The 22311-nt window shown below is 41.0% G+C and overlaps 5 protein-coding genes across 12 annotated transcripts in view; 3 read left to right on the forward strand and 2 right to left on the reverse strand.

Annotated features, from left to right (window-relative positions):
- Window positions 1-952, reverse strand: part of tyro3 (TYRO3 protein tyrosine kinase) — a 42627-nt gene extending 41675 nt beyond the window's left edge. For both annotated transcript variants that reach the window (XM_074660924.1, XM_074660923.1), the window contains exon 1: window positions 415-952. In XM_074660924.1, the coding sequence (XP_074517025.1) occupies window positions 415-478 (64 nt within the window). In that variant the 5' untranslated portion in view covers window positions 479-952. The remainder of the gene's footprint in view (window positions 1-414) is intronic.
- A 212-nt stretch (window positions 953-1164) lies between these two features.
- Window positions 1165-22311, forward strand: part of mdga2a (MAM domain containing glycosylphosphatidylinositol anchor 2a) — a 128581-nt gene continuing 107434 nt past the window's right edge. The window contains exon 1 of the mRNA XM_074660926.1: window positions 1165-1585. The gene's annotated coding sequence lies outside the window, so the exon portion shown is untranslated. The remainder of the gene's footprint in view (window positions 1586-22311) is intronic.
- Window positions 3950-14006, reverse strand: lrrc57 (leucine rich repeat containing 57). Of its 4 annotated transcripts, XM_074660675.1 has the most exons (6): window positions 13968-14001; window positions 13765-13895; window positions 12031-12166; window positions 11424-11692; window positions 5906-6091; window positions 5525-5707 (listed from the first exon to the last, which is right to left on the reverse strand). In XM_074660675.1, exons 2-6 carry the CDS (start codon window positions 13846-13848, stop codon window positions 5666-5668), a joined length of 717 nt encoding a protein of 238 aa, XP_074516776.1. In that variant the 5' UTR covers window positions 13849-13895; window positions 13968-14001; the 3' UTR covers window positions 5525-5665. The 4 variants fall into 4 exon arrangements, 2 of the variants coding, with proteins under 2 accessions (XP_074516777.1, XP_074516776.1); XR_012597258.1 differs by lacking the exon at window positions 11424-11692 and adding an exon at window positions 3950-5071 and having other exon boundaries at window positions 5362-5707; window positions 13765-14006; XR_012597257.1 differs by lacking the exon at window positions 11424-11692 and adding an exon at window positions 3950-5081 and having other exon boundaries at window positions 5362-5707; window positions 13765-14006.
- LOC141784036 (general transcription factor II-I repeat domain-containing protein 2-like) lies at window positions 15894-17039 on the forward strand. The gene has a single exon (XM_074661719.1). The coding sequence runs from the start codon at window positions 15894-15896 to the stop codon at window positions 17037-17039; it is 1146 nt and encodes a 381-aa protein (XP_074517820.1).
- haus2 (HAUS augmin like complex subunit 2) overlaps window positions 19188-22311 on the forward strand; it is a 99777-nt gene continuing 96653 nt past the window's right edge. For 2 of the 4 annotated variants that reach the window (XM_074660930.1, XM_074660929.1), the window contains exon 1: window positions 19188-19386. In XM_074660930.1, coding sequence (XP_074517031.1) covers window positions 19342-19386 — 45 coding nt within the window. In that variant the 5' untranslated portion in view covers window positions 19188-19341. The remainder of the gene's footprint in view (window positions 19387-22311) is intronic. The other 2 variants (XM_074660928.1, XM_074660931.1) reach the window with 2 other exon arrangements.

Below are 22311 nucleotides of genomic sequence, written 5' to 3' on the forward strand. Positions count from 1 at the left end.
CAGTGAAATATTGAGTTTTTACTGATTCAGCTGCTCGTAAACTGCCTCTGCAGCTCTCTGAGTGAAAACAACCAAAACAACCAAAACAACCAGAGAACCGATGCGACCGTGGAGCTGCGCGGTGGTTCGGTGGTTCGGTTCGGTGTTCTGGCTGGAGGCCGAGTGGAAGACAAGTTCTCTACCAGTGATACTTACAGTTTACTCAGCTTTAATCAGATCTGGATATTTAATGAAACGTTACAAAACTTTAATCTGAATCTTGCTGTCGGGGTGTGACCTGGTGAATTCACCTGATACTAAAGTGTTCTCTTCCCCGCACAGTTTATACTTTCATTAACTTAACTATTAACATTAAAACATTAAAACATGAACAGCTGTACTGAGTCTATCCTGTGATGGTTCCGTCTCACTCACCGTCCCAGCAGCTCCGGTCCGGACTCCGCAGGAGAAACACCAGAATCCACAGAATCTGCTTCATCTTCTCATTATTCCTGTCCTGGATGTTTTAAACCGTCGCTCACATTAACCGGGTTAGTTCGGCTCGGTTCGGCTCGGTTCGGCTCAGCTCTCCTCTCACTGGAGCCTCTCTAGCAGCCGGAGCAGCAGGTCCTCCAGCAGAGAGCAGAGAGAGTCTGGAGGATAAAACTCTGGATTCATGGAGGAGGACTCGGACTGAAGAACAAACTGATAACTAAAGAACTTTCAGTTTCCGGAAGGAGATAAAAACCTCAGAAAGTTCATCACAAGTTTGTTATCAAACCGCAAACATTCCCACAGCTCCACCATGAACTCCTCCTCCAGCTCTATCAGCTCCACCATGAATCACAGCTCCTCCAGAGCGGAGTGACGTCAAGTTACCCGCCACACCATGACACCGGAAAGAACGCCTTCAAAATAAAAGAAATGACACAAACCGGTAAATCGGTTTTTTAAAGGGACTGTTTGTAACTTCTGTAATATTACGAGAAAAAAAGTGATAATATAACGAGAATAAAGTCAATAAAGTTTTTTAAAGGGACTGTTTGTAACTTCTTCCATGTATAAATCATTGCTGGTCGGTGTCTCATGGTCGCTCACATGTGGCTACGCTGTTCAGACCGCTCCTCTGCCTGCCTTCACTCACACACCGCGCTCCTTCTCTCTCTCTCTCTCCACCTCTCACGTGCATGCTGCTCACTCCACACTGCAGAAGAGTTAGTTTAGCTCTGAGAATATCTAGTGAATGTTCAGTGGACGTTTGTGCAGAAATAACTGCTGCAGCTCCTCCAGACCAACAGAGGTTTCCCGTGTCTTGTGAAGTGACGGGGCTCCGCAGAGAGAAACGTTATCGTCTCCCCCGTTCCCTCCGGCCGCGGTCGGGAGGCCGAGGCGGGAAAAGCCAACACTAGGATCAGCATTGATTCATGGAGAGACCTTGGTCTGGTCAGCTAACATTACTGCCAAGCAGCTGAGATATAGAGTGATATTGTGCTTTTAGCTGACGTGTGTCTCCTCACTGTGTTGAGCGATGCTCCTTCATGTCTATGTAGAGCGAGCACAAGCGCCAGCAACAGGACGCTGACTTTAGTTGACTTAACGGACACAGGTGAAGCTGTTAACAACACATTTAGGATTCTTACTAACACTCCCTTTAATGAACATTTTAAATATGAAATTTATTTAATCTGTCACTTCTTATATTTATATATTTAATGGACATTTTAATAACAATGTTATGGACTGGGATGTAAAAGAAATGTCAAAATAACACATTATTAAAAACAGATAAAAGACTATTATCGGTGTATATTTAATTTATAATTTATTTGTTTTACTTTGTCAATATTGTTTTATTTTACACATGTTTACATATTTGTAAAGCAGAATTTTTAGACATTTAAAAAATCTTTTCACATAAGCGACTAAAACAACAGACACTATTTAAACGTCTCATAATGTTGTGCCTTTATTGTTTGAATCAGCTCTGTTGTTCATCGCTATTAACCTTTAATCATTTATTTATTATTTATTGTTATTATTATTTATTATTTGAGGTATTAATCAGGTAACCGGAAGTTGTTTTACATTCAGTCTAGTTTGACACAGTTGGTGATCTACCTCCCTGAGGAATGTGGAGGAGGTGCGTGTGTGTGCGTGTGTATGTGTGTGTGTGTGTGTGTGTGTGTGTGTGTGAGTGACTCTGAGGTACCTGTACTTTACTTTCTACTTCATGACAGACTATTAGGGCCACATTGAGGGGGAAAAAAATCACAGATTTCGAGAATGAAGTCATAATTTAACGAGAAAAAAGTCATAATATTACGAGAATAAAGTCATATTACTAAAAAAAAGTCGTAATATTACTAAAAAAAATCATAATATAACGAGAATAAAGTCATAATATTACTAAAAAAAAGTCGTAATATTACGAGAATAAAGTCATAATATTACTAAAAAAAAGTCGTAATATTACGAGAATAAAGTCATAACTTTACAAGAAAAAGTCATAATATTACGAGAATAAAGTCATAACTTAACGAGAAAAAAGTCATATTACTAAAAAAAAAGTCGTAATATTACGAGAATAAAGTCATAACTTTACAAAAAAAAGTCATAATATTACAAGAATAAAGTCATAAGTTAATGAGAATAAAGTCATAATATTACGATAATTAAGTCATAACTTAACGAGAATAAAGTCATATTACTAAAAAAAAGTCGTAATATTACGAGAATAAAGTCATAACTTTACAAAAAAAAGTCATATTACAAGAATAAAGTCATAAGTTAATGAGAATAAAGTCATATTACGATAATTAAGTCATAACTTAACGAGAAAAAAGTCATAATATTACGAGAATAAAGTCATAATATTATGAGAATAAAGTCATAACTTTACAAAAAAGTCATATTACAAGAACAAAAACATTAGTTAATGAGAATAAAGTCATATTACAAGAATAAAGTCATAACTTAACGAGAATAAAGTCATAATATTACTAAAAAAAAGTCGTAATATTACGAGAATAAAGTCATAACTTTACAAAAAAAAGTCATAATATTACAAGAATAAAGTCATAAGTTAATGAGAATAAAGTCATATTACGATAATTAAGTCATAACTTAACGAGAAAAAAGTCATATTACGAGAATAAAGTCATAATATTATGAGAATAAAGTCATAACTTTACAAAAAAGTCATATTACAAGAACAAAAACATTAGTTAATGAGAATAAAGTCATAATATTATGAGAATAAAGTCATAACTTAATGAGAATAGTCATATTAGGATAATTAAGTCATAACTTAATGAAAAAAAAGTCATATTACGAGAATAAAGTCATAACTTAACGAGAATAAAGTCATAATATTACGAGAATAAAGTCATAACTTAACGAGAATAAAGTCATAATATTACGAGAATAAAGTCATAACTTTACAAAAAAAAGTCAGAATATTACAAGAATAAAGTCATAAGTTAATGAGAATAAAGTCATAATATTACGATAATTAAGTCATAACTTAACGAGAATAAAGTCATAATATTACGATAATTAAGTCATAATATTATGAGAATAAAGTCATAACTTTACAAAAAAGTCATATTACAAGAACAAAAACATTAGTTAATGAGAATAAAGTCATAATATTACGATAATAAAGTCATAACTTAACGAGAAAAGTCATATTACGAGAAAAGGTCATAACTTAACGAGAAAAAAGTCATATTACGAGAATAAAGTCATAACTTAATGAGAAAAGTCATAATATAACGAGAATAAAGTCATAACTTTACGAGAAAAAAGAAAATAACACGTAAAATGACTACTTATGTAAACAAAGAACAGTTCTTCATTTCCATGTTTAAAGGTTCACAGGGAGCCGCTGGAGAGGAGCTAAGGAGACGCAGGATGCTGACCTCTGACCTCTGACCTCTGACCTAGAACATCCGACGGGTTCTGAACAAACTGAAATAGAACACGGAGCTTTATTTAACGCTGTACATGCTTTATATAGAAGAATACTTTAAACATGCAGCGGACAGGAAGTAGACACGAGTTAGTGTTTCACATTAAAGACAGGAAACAGGAAGTCCAAACATGATCAACAATAATAACAATAATAATAATATGTGAGTCTCTGTCCATTATCTACTGAATCAGAATAAACCACCTCATCATCATCATCATCTGAAACAGGATGTTAGATACCAGCTGCTCTGCTCTCAGATCGAGTTCAATTCATCAGATATTCATTTATTAATTAATGTTCCAGGACATGACAAACAGAAAGTAAAACTCTCTCCTTCAGAACACGGGTCAGATATTAATCACAACCTGTTATTGATCATCTGAAACGGATCGACAGATTTCATCATGTTTTAATATTCTTTAACTTTTCATCTAAATGTTCATTTCTTTCCTTCGTCACATTCACACTGCTCTTCTTCATCATGTGTTTTAACATGAAGATACGCCGATCACAACGTATTGATCTGCTCTGATCTCATCATTTAAACTCTCTGACGGAGGATTGTAATCTATTAACATATTAACAGTTATTAGATTCATCTGATATTCTGGATTTATTCTTTTGTGTAAAAACGTCCAAATGGACGTCTTCAAGTGTCCAAAACCAGCAGATTCACGTCTTCAAGTGTCCAAAACCAGCAGATTCACGTCTTCAAGTGTCCAAAACCAGCAGATTCACGTCTTCAAGTGTCCAAAACCAGCAGATTCACGTCTTCAAGTGTCCAAAACCAGCAGATTCACGTCTTCAAGTGTCCAAAACCAGCAGATTCACGTCTTCAAGTGTCCAAAACCAGCAGATTGACGTCTGAGAGGTGATTTATTTATTTTAAATATTGACTTCAGATTGTTGCAGATGATTCTGTGATGTTTGATTTATTATTTCAGCTGTGAATCCTCGACTTCCTGCTGAACCAGAGAAACTAGACTGAGATCAACCAGCGTTACATTCAAGTTCAACTCTTCTGAGTCTCCCCCTCAAACAGATCAGATATAGATATATAGATATAGACTGAAATAATAACTTAAAGAGAGGAACGTTAGTGAACGTTGGTGAACGTTAGTGAACGTTGGTGAACGTTGGTGAACGTTAGTGAACGTTAGTGAACGTTGGTGAACGTTAGTGAACGTTAGTGAACGTTGGTGAACGTTAGTGAACGTTAGTGAACGTTGGTGAACGTTAGTGAACGTTAGTGAACGTTAGTGAACGTTGGTGAACGTTAGTGAACGTTAGTGAACGTTGGTGAACGTTAGTGAACGTTGGTGAACGTTAGTGAACGTTGGTGAACGTTAGTGAACGTTAGTGAACGTTGGTGAACGTTAGTGAACGTTAGTGAACGTTAGTGAACGTAGTGTTACTGTGAACGCATCCCTGAGTCTCTGCTGTCCACTGGGAACACAGCGAAGGGTTAACGGCACCAGCTTCTTCTTCTCTGGTGTTAAATCAGTTTCTCCGTGTCGAGATGAGTCAGACAGGAAGCAGCAGGTCTTCTCATGTGGTCCAGGTGGTGGGGGGGGGGCAGGTCTGGTTTGTCGCAGCAGCAGAAGAAGCAGCAGCGGCGGCGGCGGCGGCAGTGGCGTTGGTGGTGGGCGGAGTCTGAGCTGACCCCGCCCCCCCAGGTGGCGCTCTGAGGTTCAGACTCACCGTTGAGCGTCTTCAGGTGAACTTCTTCTTGGTGGCCGTGAAGCGCTCCATGTACTGAGGGGGGACAAACAGAGACCATCAGAGACCACCAGAGACCATTACAGACCACTAGAGACCATTACAGACCACTAGAGACCATTACAGACCACCAGAGACCATTACAGACCACTAGAGACCATTACAGACCACTAGAGACCATTACAGACCACCAGAGACCATTTTAAACGCAGCGTGACAGGAAGTGGTCCTCACCTTGTCGTAGCCCTCCAGGTCTCGGAGGTTCCTGACCTCGAACAGGTTTCCCTCCACTGAGAACAAGGACACCTGGGAGTCCTTCAGGATGGACTCGGGGATGGAGGACAGCTCCAGGCAGTTCTCCTCCAGACGGAGGACCTTCAGACGGGGACACAGAGACACCTCCGCCGCCAGCAGCGAGATCTGGAGGACCAGGAGGACTGGATTAGTTCAGACCTGAAAACTGTCATGTCATGTGGACTGAGAGGACTGAAGAGGACTGAAGAGGACTGAAGAGGACTGAGAGGACTGAAGAGGACTGAAGAGGACTGAGAGGACTGAGAGGACTGAAAGGACTGAAGAGGACTGAAGAGGACTGAGAGGACTGAGAGGACTGAGAGGACTGAAGAGGACTGAGAGGACTGAGAGGACTGAGAGGACTGAAGAGGACTGAAGAGGACTGAGAGGACTGAGAGGACTGAAGAGGACTGAAGAGGACTGAGAGGACTGAGAGGACTGAAGAGGACTGAAGAGGACTGAGAGGACTGAAGAGGACTGAAGAGGACTGAAGAGGACTGAGAGGACTGAAGAGGACTGAAGAGGACTGAGAGGACTGAAGAGGACTGAGAGGACTGAGAGGACTGAGAGGACTGAAGAGGACTGAGAGGACTGAAGAGGACTGAAGAGGACTGAAGAGGACTGAAGAGGACTGAAGAGGACTGAGAGGACTGAAGAGGACTGAGAGGACTGAAGAGGACTGAAGAGGACTGAGAGGACTGAGAGGACTGAAGAGGACTGAAGAGGACTGAGAGGACTGAAGAGGACTGAGAGGACTGAAGAGGACTGAGAGGACTGAGAGGACTGAGAGGACTGAGAGGACTGAAGAGGACTGAGAGGACTGAAGAGGACTGAAGAGGACTGAGAGGACTGAAGAGGACTGAAGAGGACTGAAGAGGACTGAAGAGGACTGAGAGGACTGAAGAGGACTGAGAGGACTGAAGAGGACTGAAGAGGACTGAGAGGACTGAAGAGGACTGAAGAGGACTGAGAGGACTGAAGAGGACTGAGAGGACTGAAGAGGACTGAAGAGGACTGAGAGGACTGAAGAGGACTGAGAGGACTGAAGAGGACTGAAGAGGACTGAAGAGGACTGAGAGGACTGAAGAGGACTGAAGAGGACTGAGAGGACTGAAGAGGACTGAAGAGGACTGAGAGGACTGAAGAGGACTGAGAGGACTGAAGAGGACTGAAGAGGACTGAAGAGGACTGAAGAGGACTGAAGAGGACTGAGAGGACTGAAGAGGACTGAAGAGGACTGAAGAGGACTGAAGAGGACTGAGAGGACTGAAGAGGACTGAAGAGGACTGAGAGGACTGAAGAGGACTGAAGAGGACTGAAGAGGACTGAGAGGACTGAAGAGGACTGAAGAGGACTGAGAGGACTGAAGAGGACTGAGAGGACTGAGAGGACTGAGAGGACTGAGAGGACTGAAGAGGACTGAGAGGACTGAAGAGGACTGAGAGGACTGAAGAGGACTGAAGAGGACTGAAGAGGACTGAAGAGGACTGAGAGGACTGAAGAGGACTGAAGAGGACTGAAGAGGACTGAAGAGGACTGAGAGGACTGAAGAGGACTGAAGAGGACTGAGAGGACTGAAGAGGACTGAAGAGGACTGAAGAGGACTGAAGAGGACTGAAGAGGACTGAGAGGACTGAAGAGGACTGAAGAGGACTGAGAGGACTGAAGAGGACTGAAGAGGACTGAAGAGGACTGAAGAGGACTGAGAGGACTGAAGAGGACTGAGAGGACTGAAGAGGACTGAGAGGACTGAAGAGGACTGAAGAGGACTGAAGAGGACTAAGAGGACTGAGAGGACTGAGAGGACTGAAGAGGACTGAAGAGGACTGAAGAGGACTGAGAGGACTGAGAGGACTGAAGAGGACTGAAGAGGACTGAAGAGGACTGAAGAGGACTGAAGAGGACTGAAGAGGACTGAAGAGGACTGAGAGGACTGAGAGGACTGAAGAGGACTGAGAGGACTGAAGAGGACTGAAGAGGACTGAAGAGGACTGAGAGGACTGAAGAGGACTGAAGAGGACTGAAGAGGACTGAAGAGGACTGAGAGGACTGAAGAGGACTGAGAGGACTGAAGAGGACTGAAGAGGACTGAAGAGGACTGAGAGGACTGAAGAGGACTGAGAGGACTGAAGAGGACTGAGAGGACTGAAGAGGACTGAAGAGGACTGAGAGGACTGAAGAGGACTGAAGAGGACTGAAGAGGACTGAAGAGGACTGAGAGGACTGAAGAGGACTGAAGAGGACTGAGAGGACTGAAGAGGACTGAAGAGGACTGAAGAGGACTGAGAGGACTGAAGAGGACTGAAGAGGACTGAGAGGACTGAGAGGACTGAAGAGGACTGAGAGGACTGAAGAGGACTGAAGAGGACTGAAGAGGACTGAAGAGGACTGAGAGGACTGAGAGGACTGAAGAGGACTGAGAGGACTGAAGAGGACTGAAGAGGACTGAAGAGGACTGAGAGGACTGAAGAGGACTGAGAGGACTGAAGAGGACTGAAGAGGACTGAAGAGGACTGAAGAGGACTGAGAGGACTGAGAGGACTGAAGAGGACTGAAGAGGACTGAAGAGGACTGAAGAGGACTGAAGAGGACTGAGAGGACTGAGAGGACTGAGAGGACTGAGAGGACTGAAGAGGACTGAGAGGACTGAAGAGGACTGAAGAGGACTGAGAGGACTGAAGAGGACTGAAGAGGACTGAGAGGACTGAAGAGGACTGAGAGGACTGAGAGGACTGAAGAGGACTGAGAGGACTGAAGAGGACTGAGAGGACTGAGAGGACTGAAGAGGACTGAGAGGACTGAGAGGACTGAGAGGACTGAAGAGGACTGAGAGGACTGAAGAGGACTGAGAGGACTGAGAGGACTGAGAGGACTGAGAGGACTGAGAGGACTGAAGAGGACTGAGAGGACTGAAGAGGACTGAGAGGACTGAGAGGACTGAAGAGGACTGAGAGGACTGAGAGGACTGAAGAGGACTGAAGAGGACTGAAGAGGACTGAAGAGGACAGAGGACTGAAGAGGACTGAAGAGGACTGAAGAGGACTGAAGAGGACTGAAGAGGACTGAGAGGACTGAAGAGGACTGAGAGGACTGAGAGGACTGAAGAGGACTGAGAGGACTGAAGAGGACTGAAGAGGACTGAAGAGGACTGAGAGGACTGAAGAGGACTGAAGAGGACTGAGAGGACTGAAGAGGACTGAAGAGGACTGAAGAGGACTGAGAGGACTGAAGAGGACTGAAGAGGACTGAAGAGGACTGAGAGGACTGAAGAGGACTGAAGAGGACTGAGAGGACTGAGAGGACTGAAGAGGACTGAAGAGGACTGAAGAGGACTGAGAGGACTGAAGAGGACTGAGAGGACTGAAGAGGACTGAGAGGACTGAGAGGACTGAAGAGGACTGAAGAGGACTGAGAGGACTGAAGAGGACTGAAGAGGACTGAAGAGGACTGAAGAGGACTGAGAGGACTGAGAGGACTGAAGAGGACTGAGAGGACTGAAGAGGACTGAGAGGACTGAAGAGGACTGAAGAGGACTGAGAGGACTGAGAGGACTGAAGAGGACTGAAGAGGACTGAAGAGGACTGAAGAGGACTGAGAGGACTGAGAGGACTGAAGAGGACTGAAGAGGACTGAGAGGACTGAAGAGGACTGAAGAGGACTGAAGAGGACTGAGAGGACTGAGAGGACTGAAGAGGACTGAGAGGACTGAAGAGGACTGAGAGGACTGAAGAGGACTGAAGAGGACTGAAGAGGACTGAGAGGACTGAGAGGACTGAAGAGGACTGAAGAGGACTGAGAGGACTGAAGAGGACTGAAGAGGACTGAAGAGGACTGAAGAGGACTGAGAGGACTGAAGAGGACTGAAGAGGACTGAGAGGACTGAGAGGACTGAGAGGACTGAAGAGGACTGAGAGGACTGAAGAGGACTGAAGAGGACTGAAGAGGACTGAAGAGGACTGAAGAGGACTGAGAGGACTGAAGAGGACTGAAGAGGACTGAAGAGGACTGAAGAGGACTGAGAGGACTGAAGAGGACTGAAGAGGACTGAGAGGACTGAGAGGACTGAGAGGACTGAAGAGGACTGAGAGGACTGAAGAGGACTGAAGAGGACTGAAGAGGACTGAAGAGGACTGAGAGGACTGAAGAGGACTGAAGAGGACTGAAGAGGACTGAAGAGGACTGAGAGGACTGAGAGGACTGAAGAGGACTGAAGAGGACTGAGAGGACTGAGAGGACTGAAGAGGACTGAAGAGGACTGAAGAGGACTGAGAGGACTGAGAGGACTGAAGAGGACTGAAGAGGACTGAAGAGGACTGAGAGGACTGAGAGGACTGAAGAGGACTGAAGAGGACTGAAGAGGACTGAGAGGACTGAAGAGGACTGAAGAGGACTGAAGAGGACTGAAGAGGACTGAGAGGACTGAAGAGGACTGAAGAGGACTGAAGAGGACTGAGAGGACTGAGAGGACTGAGAGGACTGAGAGGACTGAAGAGGACTGAGAGGACTGAAGAGGACTGAAGAGGACTGAAGAGGACTGAGAGGACTGAGAGGACTGAAGAGGACTGAAGAGGACTGAAGAGGACTGAGAGGACTGAGAGGACTGAAGAGGACTGAAGAGGACTGAAGAGGACTGAGAGGACTGAGAGGACTGAAGAGGACTGAAGAGGACTGAGAGGACTGAAGAGGACTGAAGAGGACTGAGAGGACTGAAGAGGACTGAGAGGACTGAGAGGACTGAAGAGGACTGAAGAGGACTGAAGAGGACTGAAGAGGACTGAGAGGACTGAAGAGGACTGAAGAGGACTGAGAGGACTGAAGAGGACTGAAGAGAACTGGGAGGACTGAAGAGGACTGAGAGGACTGAAGAGGACTGAGAGGACTGAAGAGGACTGAAGAGGACTGAGAGGACTGAAGAGGACTGAAGAGAACTGGGAGGACTGAAGAGGACTGAGAGGACTGAAGAGGACTGAGAGGACTGAAGAGGACTGAAGAGGACTGAGAGGACTGAAGAGGACTGAGAGGACTGAAGAGGACTGAGAGGACTGAGAGGACTGAAGAGGACTGAAGAGGACTGAAGAGGACTGAAGAGGACTGAGAGGACTGAAGAGGACTGAAGAGGACTGAGAGGACTGAAGAGGACTGAAGAGAACTGGGAGGACTGAAGAGGACTGAGAGGACTGAAGAGGACTGAAGAGGACTGAAGAGGACTGAGAGGACTGAAGAGGACTGAGAGGACTGAGAGGACTGAAGAGGACTGAAGAGGACTGAGAGGACTGAAGAGGACTGAGAGGACTGAGAGGACTGAGAGGACTGAAGAGGACTGAGAGGACTGAGAGGACTGAGAGGACTGAAGAGGACTGAAGAGGACTGAAGAGGACTGAGAGGACTGGGAGGACTGGGAGGACTGGGAGGACTGGGAGGACTGGGAGGACTGGGAGGACCGGGGGGGCCGTGGTACCTGGTTCTGGTTGAGGTTGATCTCGATGGTCTGCAGCTCGGACACGGCTGCGGGGACGTTCCGGATCTGGTTTCGGGACAGGTCTAGCAGGTCCAGGTGCCTCAGGGTCCCCAGTCCGGGGGGGAACTCTGAGATCTGGTTCCCGGACAGGTTGAGGGTCCTCAGAGCTCTGAGCTGGCCCAGAGACGGGGGCAGCTGCTGGATCCGGTTCCCATTCAGACTCAGAGTCTCCAGCTTCTTCAGCTTCCCCATCTCAGCTGGGAGACTGGCTGAGGACAGAGACACACCCCGTCAGACCCAGACCCAGACCCAGACCCTCACCCTCACCCAGACCCTGATCTAGACCCAGACCCTCACCCAGACCCTGATCTAGACCCAGACCCTCACCCAGACCCTGATCCAGACCCTCACCCAGGACTCCAGACCCTCACCCAGACCCTGATCTAGACCCAGACCCTGATCCAGACCCAGACCCTAACCCTCACCCAGGACTCCAGACCCTCACCCAGGACTCAAGACCCTCACCCAGACCCTCACCCTCACCCAGACCCTCACCCAGGACTCCAGACCCTCACCCAGACCCTCACCCAGGACTCCAGACCCTCACCCAGTCTGTTGGAGTTCAGCGTGAGACTCTTGAGCTGGAGGAAGTTCCCGACGGCGGGGGGAAGGACCTCGATCTTGTTCCCTGACAGGTCGACGGTCCGGAGGTTGCTGGTGAGTCTCTGCAGCTCCTCTGGGAACTGAAACAACACACACCGACTTCACCCTGGATTTCACAATAAGAGCATACACACTGACTTCACCCTGGATTTCACAATAAGAGCATACACACTGACTTCACCCTTTATTCCACAATAAGAGCATATACACTGACTTCACCCTGGATTTCACAATAAGAGCATACACACTGACTTCACCCTTTATTCCACAATAAGAGCATATACACTGACTTCACCCTGGATTTCACAATAAGAGCATACACACTGACTTCACCCTTTATTCCACAATAAAAGCAAACACACTGACTTCACCCTTTATTCCACAATAAGAGCATATACACTGACTTCACCCTGGATTTCACAATAAGAGCATACACACTGACTTCACCCTTTATTCCACAATAAGAGCATATACACTGACTTCACCCTGGATTTCACAATAAGAGCATACACACTGACTTCACCCTTTATTCCACAATAAAAGTATACACACTGACTTCACCCTTTATTCCACAATAAGAGCATACACACTGACTTCACCCTGGATTTCACAATAAGAGCATATACACTGACTTCACCCTTTATTCCACAATAAGAGCATATACACTGACTTCACCCTGGATTTCACAATAAGAGCATACACACTGACTTCACCCTTTATTCCACAATAAGAGCATATACACTGACTTCACCCTGGATTTCACAATAAGAGCATACACACTGACTTCACCCTTTATTCCACAATAAAAGCACACACTGACTTCACCCTTTATTCCACAATAAGAGCATACACACTGACTTCACCCTTTATTCCACAATAAGAGCATACACACTGACTTCACCCTGGATTTCACAATAAGAGCATACACACTGACTTCACCCTTTATTCCACAATAAGAGCATATACACTGACTTCACCCTGGATTTCACAATAAGAGCATACACATTGACTTCACCCTTTATTCCACAATAAGAGCATGTACACTTTATGAAATGTTACCAGAAGAAAGTCAGAACTTCCTAATATTACCACTTTATTCATAACTATATATATATATATATATATATAGTGTATACACACTATATATATATATATATATATATATATATATAGTGTATACACACTATATATATATATATATATATATAGTGTATATATATATATATATATATATATATATACACACACACTATATATATATATACACACTATATATATATATATATAGTGTGTATATATATATATATATAGTGTGTATATATATATATATATACACACACACTATATATATATATACACACTATATATATACACACTATATATATATATATATATATAGTGTGTATATATATATATATATATAGTGTGTATATATATATATATATATATTATATATATATAATGTGTATATATAGTTATGTGTATATGTAGTTGTGAAACCGATGTGAGGTGAGCGGTATCTGATGAGGCCCTGGCGTGGCGTGGCGTGACTCTGCTTTCTGAATGTTTCAGGTGAAAACAGCAGGTTATTTCTGTGTCATCAGTGAAGGTCTGTTAGATATTTACCTGTAAACACAATGATGACATCATGAGAGGAAAGAACAGGTGTGTCTCTCACCTCCTGAAGACCCTTCGCTGTCAGCTGGAACACCCCGGTCTTCTGGGACGTCTCCAGGTGAGACTTCAGAGCACTGTTCCCCATCTGGACCCCGCAGACAGGTAACCCCCTGTCTACCTCTCTGTCTGTCTCTCTAGCTGTCTGTCTTTCTGTCTCTCCACCTGTCTGTCTCTCCCTCTGTCTGTCTCTCCCTCTGTGTCTACCTGTCTCTCTCTCTGTCTCTCTCTGTCTGTCTCTCCACCTGTCTGTCTGTGTCTCTCTGTCTCTCTGTGTCTCTCTGTCTCTGTGTCTCTCTGTCTCTGTGTCTCTCTGTCTCTCTGTGTCTCTCTGTCTCTCTGTGTCTCTCTGTCTGTCTGTGTCTCTCTGTGTCTCTCTGTCTCTCTGTGTCTCTCTGTCTGTCTGTGTCTCTCTGTCTGTCTGTGTCTCTCTGTGTCTCTCTGTCTGGAGGTGCAGCTCTTCTCTCTACAGCAGTGAAACTGGAGCTGAAGTGAAGCTAATCTCAGAGTTCATATCCAGACCGGATGTGGTCGGTATCAGTGGGAGTCACCGGATCAGCTGGCGGCTTTAACGGCGCTCCTCTTCCTCCTCTCCCTCTTCTTCCTCCTCTTCTTATCCTTCTTCTGTGATAATGAGATCAGACGGTGAACTCCCTGCAGAAGAAGACAGAGTCAGCAGCAGCAGCTGCAGCAGCTGCTACTGAGAGCTATCTCCAGCAGCAGCTTCTCCAGCAGCAGCTTCTCCAGTAGCAGCTTCTCCAGTAGCTTGTTAGTAATGATGATAATATATTAATAATAATAATAAAACACATTGAACTCTGTGTGTTTGTTTAACAGGCTAACAGACCAGCCGACAGTAGCTCCCGTCAGATCCTCTCCATGTTGACGGTGTGAATCCGGAGCTAACGCTAGCCTGCTAGCCTGCTAGCAGGCTAGCCTGCTAGCCTGCTAGCCTGCTAGCCTGCTAGCCTGCTAGCCTGCTAGCCTGCTAGCCGCCCATTAAACAGCTCAGCAAACAGGAAACGAGGCCTTTTACTCACATGGAGGCGAAGCTTTAGTCCAAATGTCTAAGGTGTAGTTTGAATAAGACTAAAGAGCAGAGCGTAGCCTCCAGTAGCCTCTCTGCTGCTCTGACCAGCTGACCGGCTGGAGCTGTGAGAGCCAATGGGAACAGCGGAGAGGAGCTACGTCACTTCTTCTTCTTCGTTTGATTTTATTGGCGGTTGGTAAACAGCTTCCGGGTGCATCAGCGCCACCACTGCTCTGTAGTGTGACCTGCACCCCCTCCAGCCCTGCAGGTTCAGTACCATCTAGAGCAGGGGTGTCCAAACTACGGCCCGCGGGCCAACTGCGGCCCGTGGTTCATTTTTAATTGGCCCGCAGCAAATTCTAAAAATATAATGGAATGTGGCCCACACATAAAACTTGCGCTTGAGTGTATTGTAGTTCTTAATTTCACCACCAAAAATGGCAGAACCAAAGAAACGCAAGATAGCAAGTGAGTGCAGAAAATTTCAGACACGGTGGGAAAATGAATATTTTTTCATAGAGGTCAAGGGGAAGTGTGTCTGTTTGATTTGCAATGAAACTGTTGCAGTGACGAAAGAGTATAATGTACGAAGACACTACGAAACCAAACATCAGACCTACACGTCCTACACTGGTGTTGAGCGAGAAGAGAAAGTAAAGCTAATGGCAGCTAGCCTGCTAGCTCAACAACAGTATTGTTTCCGTGCTAACAAAACACAAGAAAATGCTACAATAGCTAGCTACGAAGTAGCTCAACTCATAGCGCGACACGGGAAACCTTTCTCAGATGGGGACTTCATAAAACAGAGCCTCACTAAAGTCGCAGGAATAATGTGCCCGGAAAAGACGCATGAATTCAACAGCGTGAGCGCGTCCAGAAACACAGCTGTGCGGCGAATCGAAGACTTGTCAGCTAACTTAAAGCATCAAGTATCACATAAAGCTTGTGCTTTTCATTTTTACTCGATTGCATGTGATGAGAGCACAGACACCACAGACACCGCACAGCTGTTCATTGTTTTGCGGGGAGTTGAAGATAACTTTTGCATTACGGAGGAGCTGCTTGATCTCAAGGGTCTCAAGGGCACAACAACGGGTAAGGACATGTTTGAAGCTGTGTCAGATGCAATTGACAAGATGGGACTTAAATGGGACAAGCTGTGTGGAGTTACAACCGATGGGGCTCCAGCTATGACGGGCGAGCGCAAAGGAATGGCCTCTATGGTGTGCGCCGAGGTGCGAGAGAGTGGAGGTGAGGCTGTTAAAATGCACTGTATCATCCACCAAGAAGCCCTCTGTGCCAAGACAGTCCAGCTTGGCGATGTGATGAACACAGTTGTGAAAACTGTCAACATAATTCGAGCACGAGGGCTCCATCACAGGGAATTTCAAGCTTTCCTATCTGATGTTGATGCTGAATACGGGGACCTACTTTATCATTCTGAAGTGCGCTGGCTCAGTCGCGGCTCCGTGCTGCAGCGGTTTTATTCCCTGAGATCAGAAATTGATCCGTTTTTGAAAGAGAAGGACCGACCTCTTCATGAACTGAGTGACCCTCTATGGTTGGCAGACCTGGCTTTTCTAGTTGATCTTACTGGTCATCTCAACACACTGAACAAGAGCCTGCAAGGCAAAGACCAGCTTGTGCCACAACTTTCCGCACACATGAAAGCATTCTGTGTGAAGCTTCGTCTCTTTGAGACACAGCTACGTAACTTCAATGTTGCGCACTTCCCCACGCTGTCCGAAGTCAAAGTTGCTTTTCCAGAGGTCAACCTTTCTGCTAAAAAGGGAAAATATGTGTCTGTTATCACATCTCTCATGACAGAATTCAGTCAGCGCTTCCAAGATTTTCCTGCCATTGAGAAAGAAATGAAGCTGTTCTCGACTCCCTTCCTGATGGATGCAGAAGAAGTGGAAGAGAGTCTGCAATTAGAGCTCATCGAAATGCAGTGTGATGATTCTCTGAAGAATCAGCATCAGCTTCTCCCCCTACCCGACTTCTACCGGAGCTTGGAAGAGGCCAAGTTTCCTCTGATGCAACGCCACGCAAAACGAATGATGAGTCTGTTCGGCTCAACATACATATGTGAGCAAACATTTTCTCTGTTAACTCTGAACAAAAGCAGACTGAGAACCAAAATGACCGACAGCCATCTCTGTGATGTCCTCCGCATCTCAACCACCAAACTTACTCCCGACCTGCCAGCCATCCTTCAGTCCAAAGCGCAGCATCACTGCTCCCACTAAGTGCAGTGCTGTTCCCATTATAGGTGAGTTAAAATATATTACACAGTATTCATGTGTTCACAAGCCTAATTACTTCATAAATTCAGTCAATTAAAGTTGATAACATTTCATCAAAAACGTTAGTTGATTTGTTAACAACCCCAATAACTTATTATTAATATACCCATCCCCTTTTCCCCTTATTGTCCCCCTGTATACAGGGCTGTGAAAGGGGATCACCATCCTGACTAAGAAGCAATCTCAGGCTGCTGTTTTGAGAATGAGCTGCCAACCCTTTTTGTAACAAAATAAATGAAAACACATTAATGGAAAGTTCTGATGTAGGATGTTTTTTTTTCTTTAAGCATATTCAAATATCAAGCATAATTTACCTCATTTGATTAATTTTGTTAATTTTAAAACCCTAGAGGTGAGGCGATATACCTCACCTCTAGTGAGTGGCCCAGCCTTTCGTATATTTTTCTGTATGTGGCCCTCAGTGAAAAAAGTTTGGACATCCCTGATCTAGAGGTTCTGGTACTTTACTGGAGTATTTCCATTTTCTACTACTTCATACTTCTACTCTACTACATCTCAGAGGGAAATGTTGTACTTTTTACTCCATTTATCTGACAGCTTTAGTTACTTTACAGATTCAGATTATTAAAACAAAATCTAATTAACTAATAAATGATGTATTACTATAGATTAAACTAGCAGCAGTATATAATAATAAATGATGTATTACTATAGATTAAACTAGCAGCAGTATATAATAATAAATGATGTATTACTATAGATTAAACTAGCAGCAGTATATAATAATAAATGATGTATTATTATAGATTAAACTAGCAGCAGTATATAATAATAAATGATGTATTATTATAGATTAAACTAGCAGCAGTATATAATAATAAATGATGTATTACTATAGATTAAACTAGCAGCAGTATATAATAATAAATGATGTATTATTATAGATTAAACTAGCAGCAGTATATAATAATAAATGATGTATTACTATAGATTAAACTAGCAGCAGTATATAATAATAAATGATGTATTACTATAGATTAAACTAGCAGCAGTATATAATAATAAATGATGTATTATTATAGATTAAACTAGCAGCAGTATATAATAATAAATGATGTATTACTATAGATTAAACTAGCAGCAGTATATAATAATAAATGATGTATTATTATAGATTAAACTAGCAGCAGTATATAATAATAAATGATGTATTACTATAGATTAAACTAGCAGCAGTATATAATAATAAATGATGTATTACTATAGATTAAACTAGCAGCAGTATATAATAATAAATGATGTATTACTATAGATTAAACTAGCAGCAGTATATAATAATAAATGATGTATTACTATAGATTAAACTAGCAGCAGTATATAATAATAAATGATGTATTATTATAGATTAAACTAGCAGCAGTATATAATAATAAATGATGTATTACTATAGATTAAACTAGCAGCAGTATATAAAGTCATTAAAAGTAGCTCCATCTTTACCAGATGCTACATTAAAGTGATCAACACATTAATGCATCAACAATTATAATACAAAATATTTAAATATATATATGCATATATATATATATATATGCATATATTTTACCACTTCATTTTACCACTTCTATTATTATTGATATGTTCTGTGAATTTCTGTTTTAGCAGTTACCATATCTTTTACTTTATTTATCTGCTTTTATTGTCTTGTGAAGCACTTTGTAACATCTGTTTTGAGAAGTGCTATATAAATAAATGTATTATTTGTATTATTATTATATATATAAATAAATAAATAAATATGTTTATATATATAAATATATGTATATGTATATATATATATATAAATATATGAATATATATATATATATATACATATATATATATATATATATATATATATATAAATATATGAATATATATATACATACATATACATATATTTATATATGTATATATAAATATACAAATATATAAATATATAAATATATAAATATTTGTTTATATAATTTCATGTGCATGATAAATATATATGAGAGAGAGAGGACATGATGGAATAAATAAAAAGGATAAAAAGCTCCTGGAGTCAGGGGGAGATGTTCAGTCCCTCCAGCAGGGGGAGATGTTCAGTCCCTCCAGCAGGGGGAGATGTTCAGTCCCTCCAGATGTTCAGTCCGTCCAGCAGGGGGCGGTAGAGCGACAGGAAGCTGCAGTTCAACCTCACAGAAGAAGAAGAGCAGGCTCAGTTGTTGATGTTTGAGTCGGTGGTCTGAACGGTGAGAGCAACATGGAACTATTACTAAACTGTGCTTCTGTTTACTGTGAACACAAAGTGAGTCTTCAGTTCGGCATGTGAACAGAACAACTGATGTGTAGAGTTATAGAGTTATAGATTGTAGAGTTATAGAGTTATAGATTGTAGAGTTATAGAGTTATAGATTGTAGAGTTATAGAGTTATAGAGTTGTAGATTGTAGAGTTATAGATTGTAGAGTTATAGATTATAGAGTTATAGAGTTATAGAGTTATAGATTGTAGAGTTATAGAGTTATAGAGTTATAGAGTTATAGATTGTAGAGTTATAGAGTTATAGATTGTAGAGTTATAGAGTTGTAGATTGTAGAGTTATAGAGTTATAGATTGTAGAGTTATAGAGTTATAGAGTTGTAGATTGTAGAGTTATAGAGTTATAGATTGTAGAGTTATAGAGTTATAGAGTTATAGATTGTAGAGTTATAGAGTTATAGAGTTGTAGAGTTGTAGAGTTATAGAGTTATAGATTGTAGAGTTATAGAGTTATAGATTGTAGAGTTATAGAGTTATAGAGTTATAGATTGTAGAGTTATAGAGTTGTAGATTGTAGAGTTATAGAGTTATAGATTGTAGAGTTATAGAGTTATAGAGTTGTAGATTGTAGAGTTATAGAGTTATAGAGTTATAGATTGTAGAGTTATAGAGTTGTAGATTGTAGAGTTATAGAGTTATAGAGTTATAGATTGTAGAGTTATAGATTGTAGAGTTATAGAGTTATAGATTGTAGAGTTATAGATTGTAGAGTTATAGAGTTATAGAGTTATAGATTGTAGAGTTATAGAGTTGTAGATTGTAGAGTTATAGAGTTATAGATTGTAGAGTTATAGAGTTGTAGATTGTAGAGTTATAGAGTTATAGAGTTATAGAGTTATAGATTGTAGAGTTATAGAGTTGTAGATTGTAGAGTTATAGAGTTATAGAGTTATAGATTGTAGAGTTATAGAGTTATAGAGTTATAGAGTTATAGATTGTAGAGTTATAGAGTTATAGATTGTAGAGTTATAGAGTTATAGAGTTGTAGATTGTAGAGTTATAGAGTTATCGAGTTATAGATTGTAGAGTTATAGAGTTATAGAGTTATAGATTGTAGAGTTATAGAGTTATAGAGTTATAGAGTTATAGATTGTAGAGTTATAGAGTTGTAGATTGTAGAGTTATAGAGTTATAGAGTTATAGAGTTATAGATTGTAGAGTTATAGAGTTATAGAGTTATAGATTGTAGAGTTATAGAGTTGTAGATTGTAGAGTTATAGAGTTATAGATTGTAGAGTTATAGAGTTATAGAGTTGTAGATTGTAGAGTTATAGAGTTATAGAGTTATAGAGTTATAGATTGTAGAGTTATAGAGTTATAGAGTTATAGATTGTAGAGTTATAGAGTTGTAGAGTTATAGATTGTAGAGTTATAGAGTTATAGAGTTATAGATTGTAGAGTTATAGAGTTATAGAGTTATAGAGTTGTAGAGTTATAGAGTTATAGATTGTAGAGTTATAGAGTTATAGAGTTATAGATTGTAGAGTTATAGAGTTATAGATTGTAGAGTTATAGAGTTATAGATTGTAGAGTTATAGAGTTGTAGATTGTAGAGTTATAGAGTTGTAGAGTTATAGATTGTAGAGTTATAGAGTTATAGAGTTATAGAGTTATAGATTGTAGAGTTATAGAGTTATAGAGTTATAGAGTTGTAGAGTTATAGAGTTATAGATTGTAGAGTTATAGAGTTATAGAGTTATAGATTGTAGAGTTATAGAGTTATAGAGTTATAGAGTTGTAGAGTTGTAGAGTTATAGAGTTATAGATTGTAGAGTTATAGAGTTATAGAGTTATAGAGTTATAGATTGTAGAGTTATAGAGTTATAGAGTTATAGATTGTAGAGTTATAGAGTTGTAGATTGTAGAGTTATAGAGTTATAGATTGTAGAGTTATAGAGTTATAGAGTTGTAGATTGTAGAGTTATAGAGTTATAGAGTTATAGATTGTAGAGTTATAGAGTTGTAGATTGTAGAGTTATAGAGTTATAGAGTTATAGATTGTAGAGTTATAGATTGTAGAGTTATAGAGTTATAGATTGTAGAGTTATAGATTGTAGAGTTATAGAGTTATAGAGTTATAGATTGTAGAGTTATAGAGTTGTAGATTGTAGAGTTATAGAGTTATAGATTGTAGAGTTATAGAGTTATAGAGTTGTAGATTGTAGAGTTATAGAGTTATAGAGTTATAGAGTTATAGATTGTAGAGTTATAGAGTTGTAGATTGTAGAGTTATAGAGTTATAGAGTTATAGATTGTAGAGTTATAGAGTTATAGAGTTATAGATTGTAGAGTTATAGAGTTATAGATTGTAGAGTTATAGAGTTATAGAGTTGTAGATTGTAGAGTTATAGAGTTATCGAGTTATAGATTGTAGAGTTATAGAGTTATAGAGTTATAGATTGTAGAGTTATAGAGTTATAGAGTTATAGAGTTATAGATTGTAGAGTTATAGAGTTATAGAGTTATAGAGTTATAGATTGTAGAGTTATAGAGTTATAGAGTTATAGATTGTAGAGTTATAGAGTTGTAGAGTTATAGATTGTAGAGTTATAGAGTTATAGAGTTATAGATTGTAGAGTTATAGAGTTATAGAGTTATAGAGTTGTAGAGTTATAGAGTTATAGATTGTAGAGTTATAGAGTTATAGAGTTATAGATTGTAGAATTATAGAGTTATAGAGTTATAGATTGTAGAGTTATAGAGTTGTAGATTGTAGAGTTATAGAGTTATAGATTGTAGAGTTATAGAGTTATAGAGTTGTAGATTGTAGAGTTATAGAGTTATAGATTGTAGAGTTATAGAGTTGTAGATTGTAGAGTTATAGAGTTATAGAGTTATAGATTGTAGAGTTATAGATTGTAGAGTTATAGAGTTATAGATTGTAGAGTTATAGATTGTAGAGTTATAGAGTT

The sequence above is a fragment of the Sebastes fasciatus genome, chromosome 15 (assembly GCF_043250625.1).
Source record: "Sebastes fasciatus isolate fSebFas1 chromosome 15, fSebFas1.pri, whole genome shotgun sequence".
Lineage (NCBI taxonomy): Eukaryota > Metazoa > Chordata > Actinopteri > Perciformes > Sebastidae > Sebastes > Sebastes fasciatus.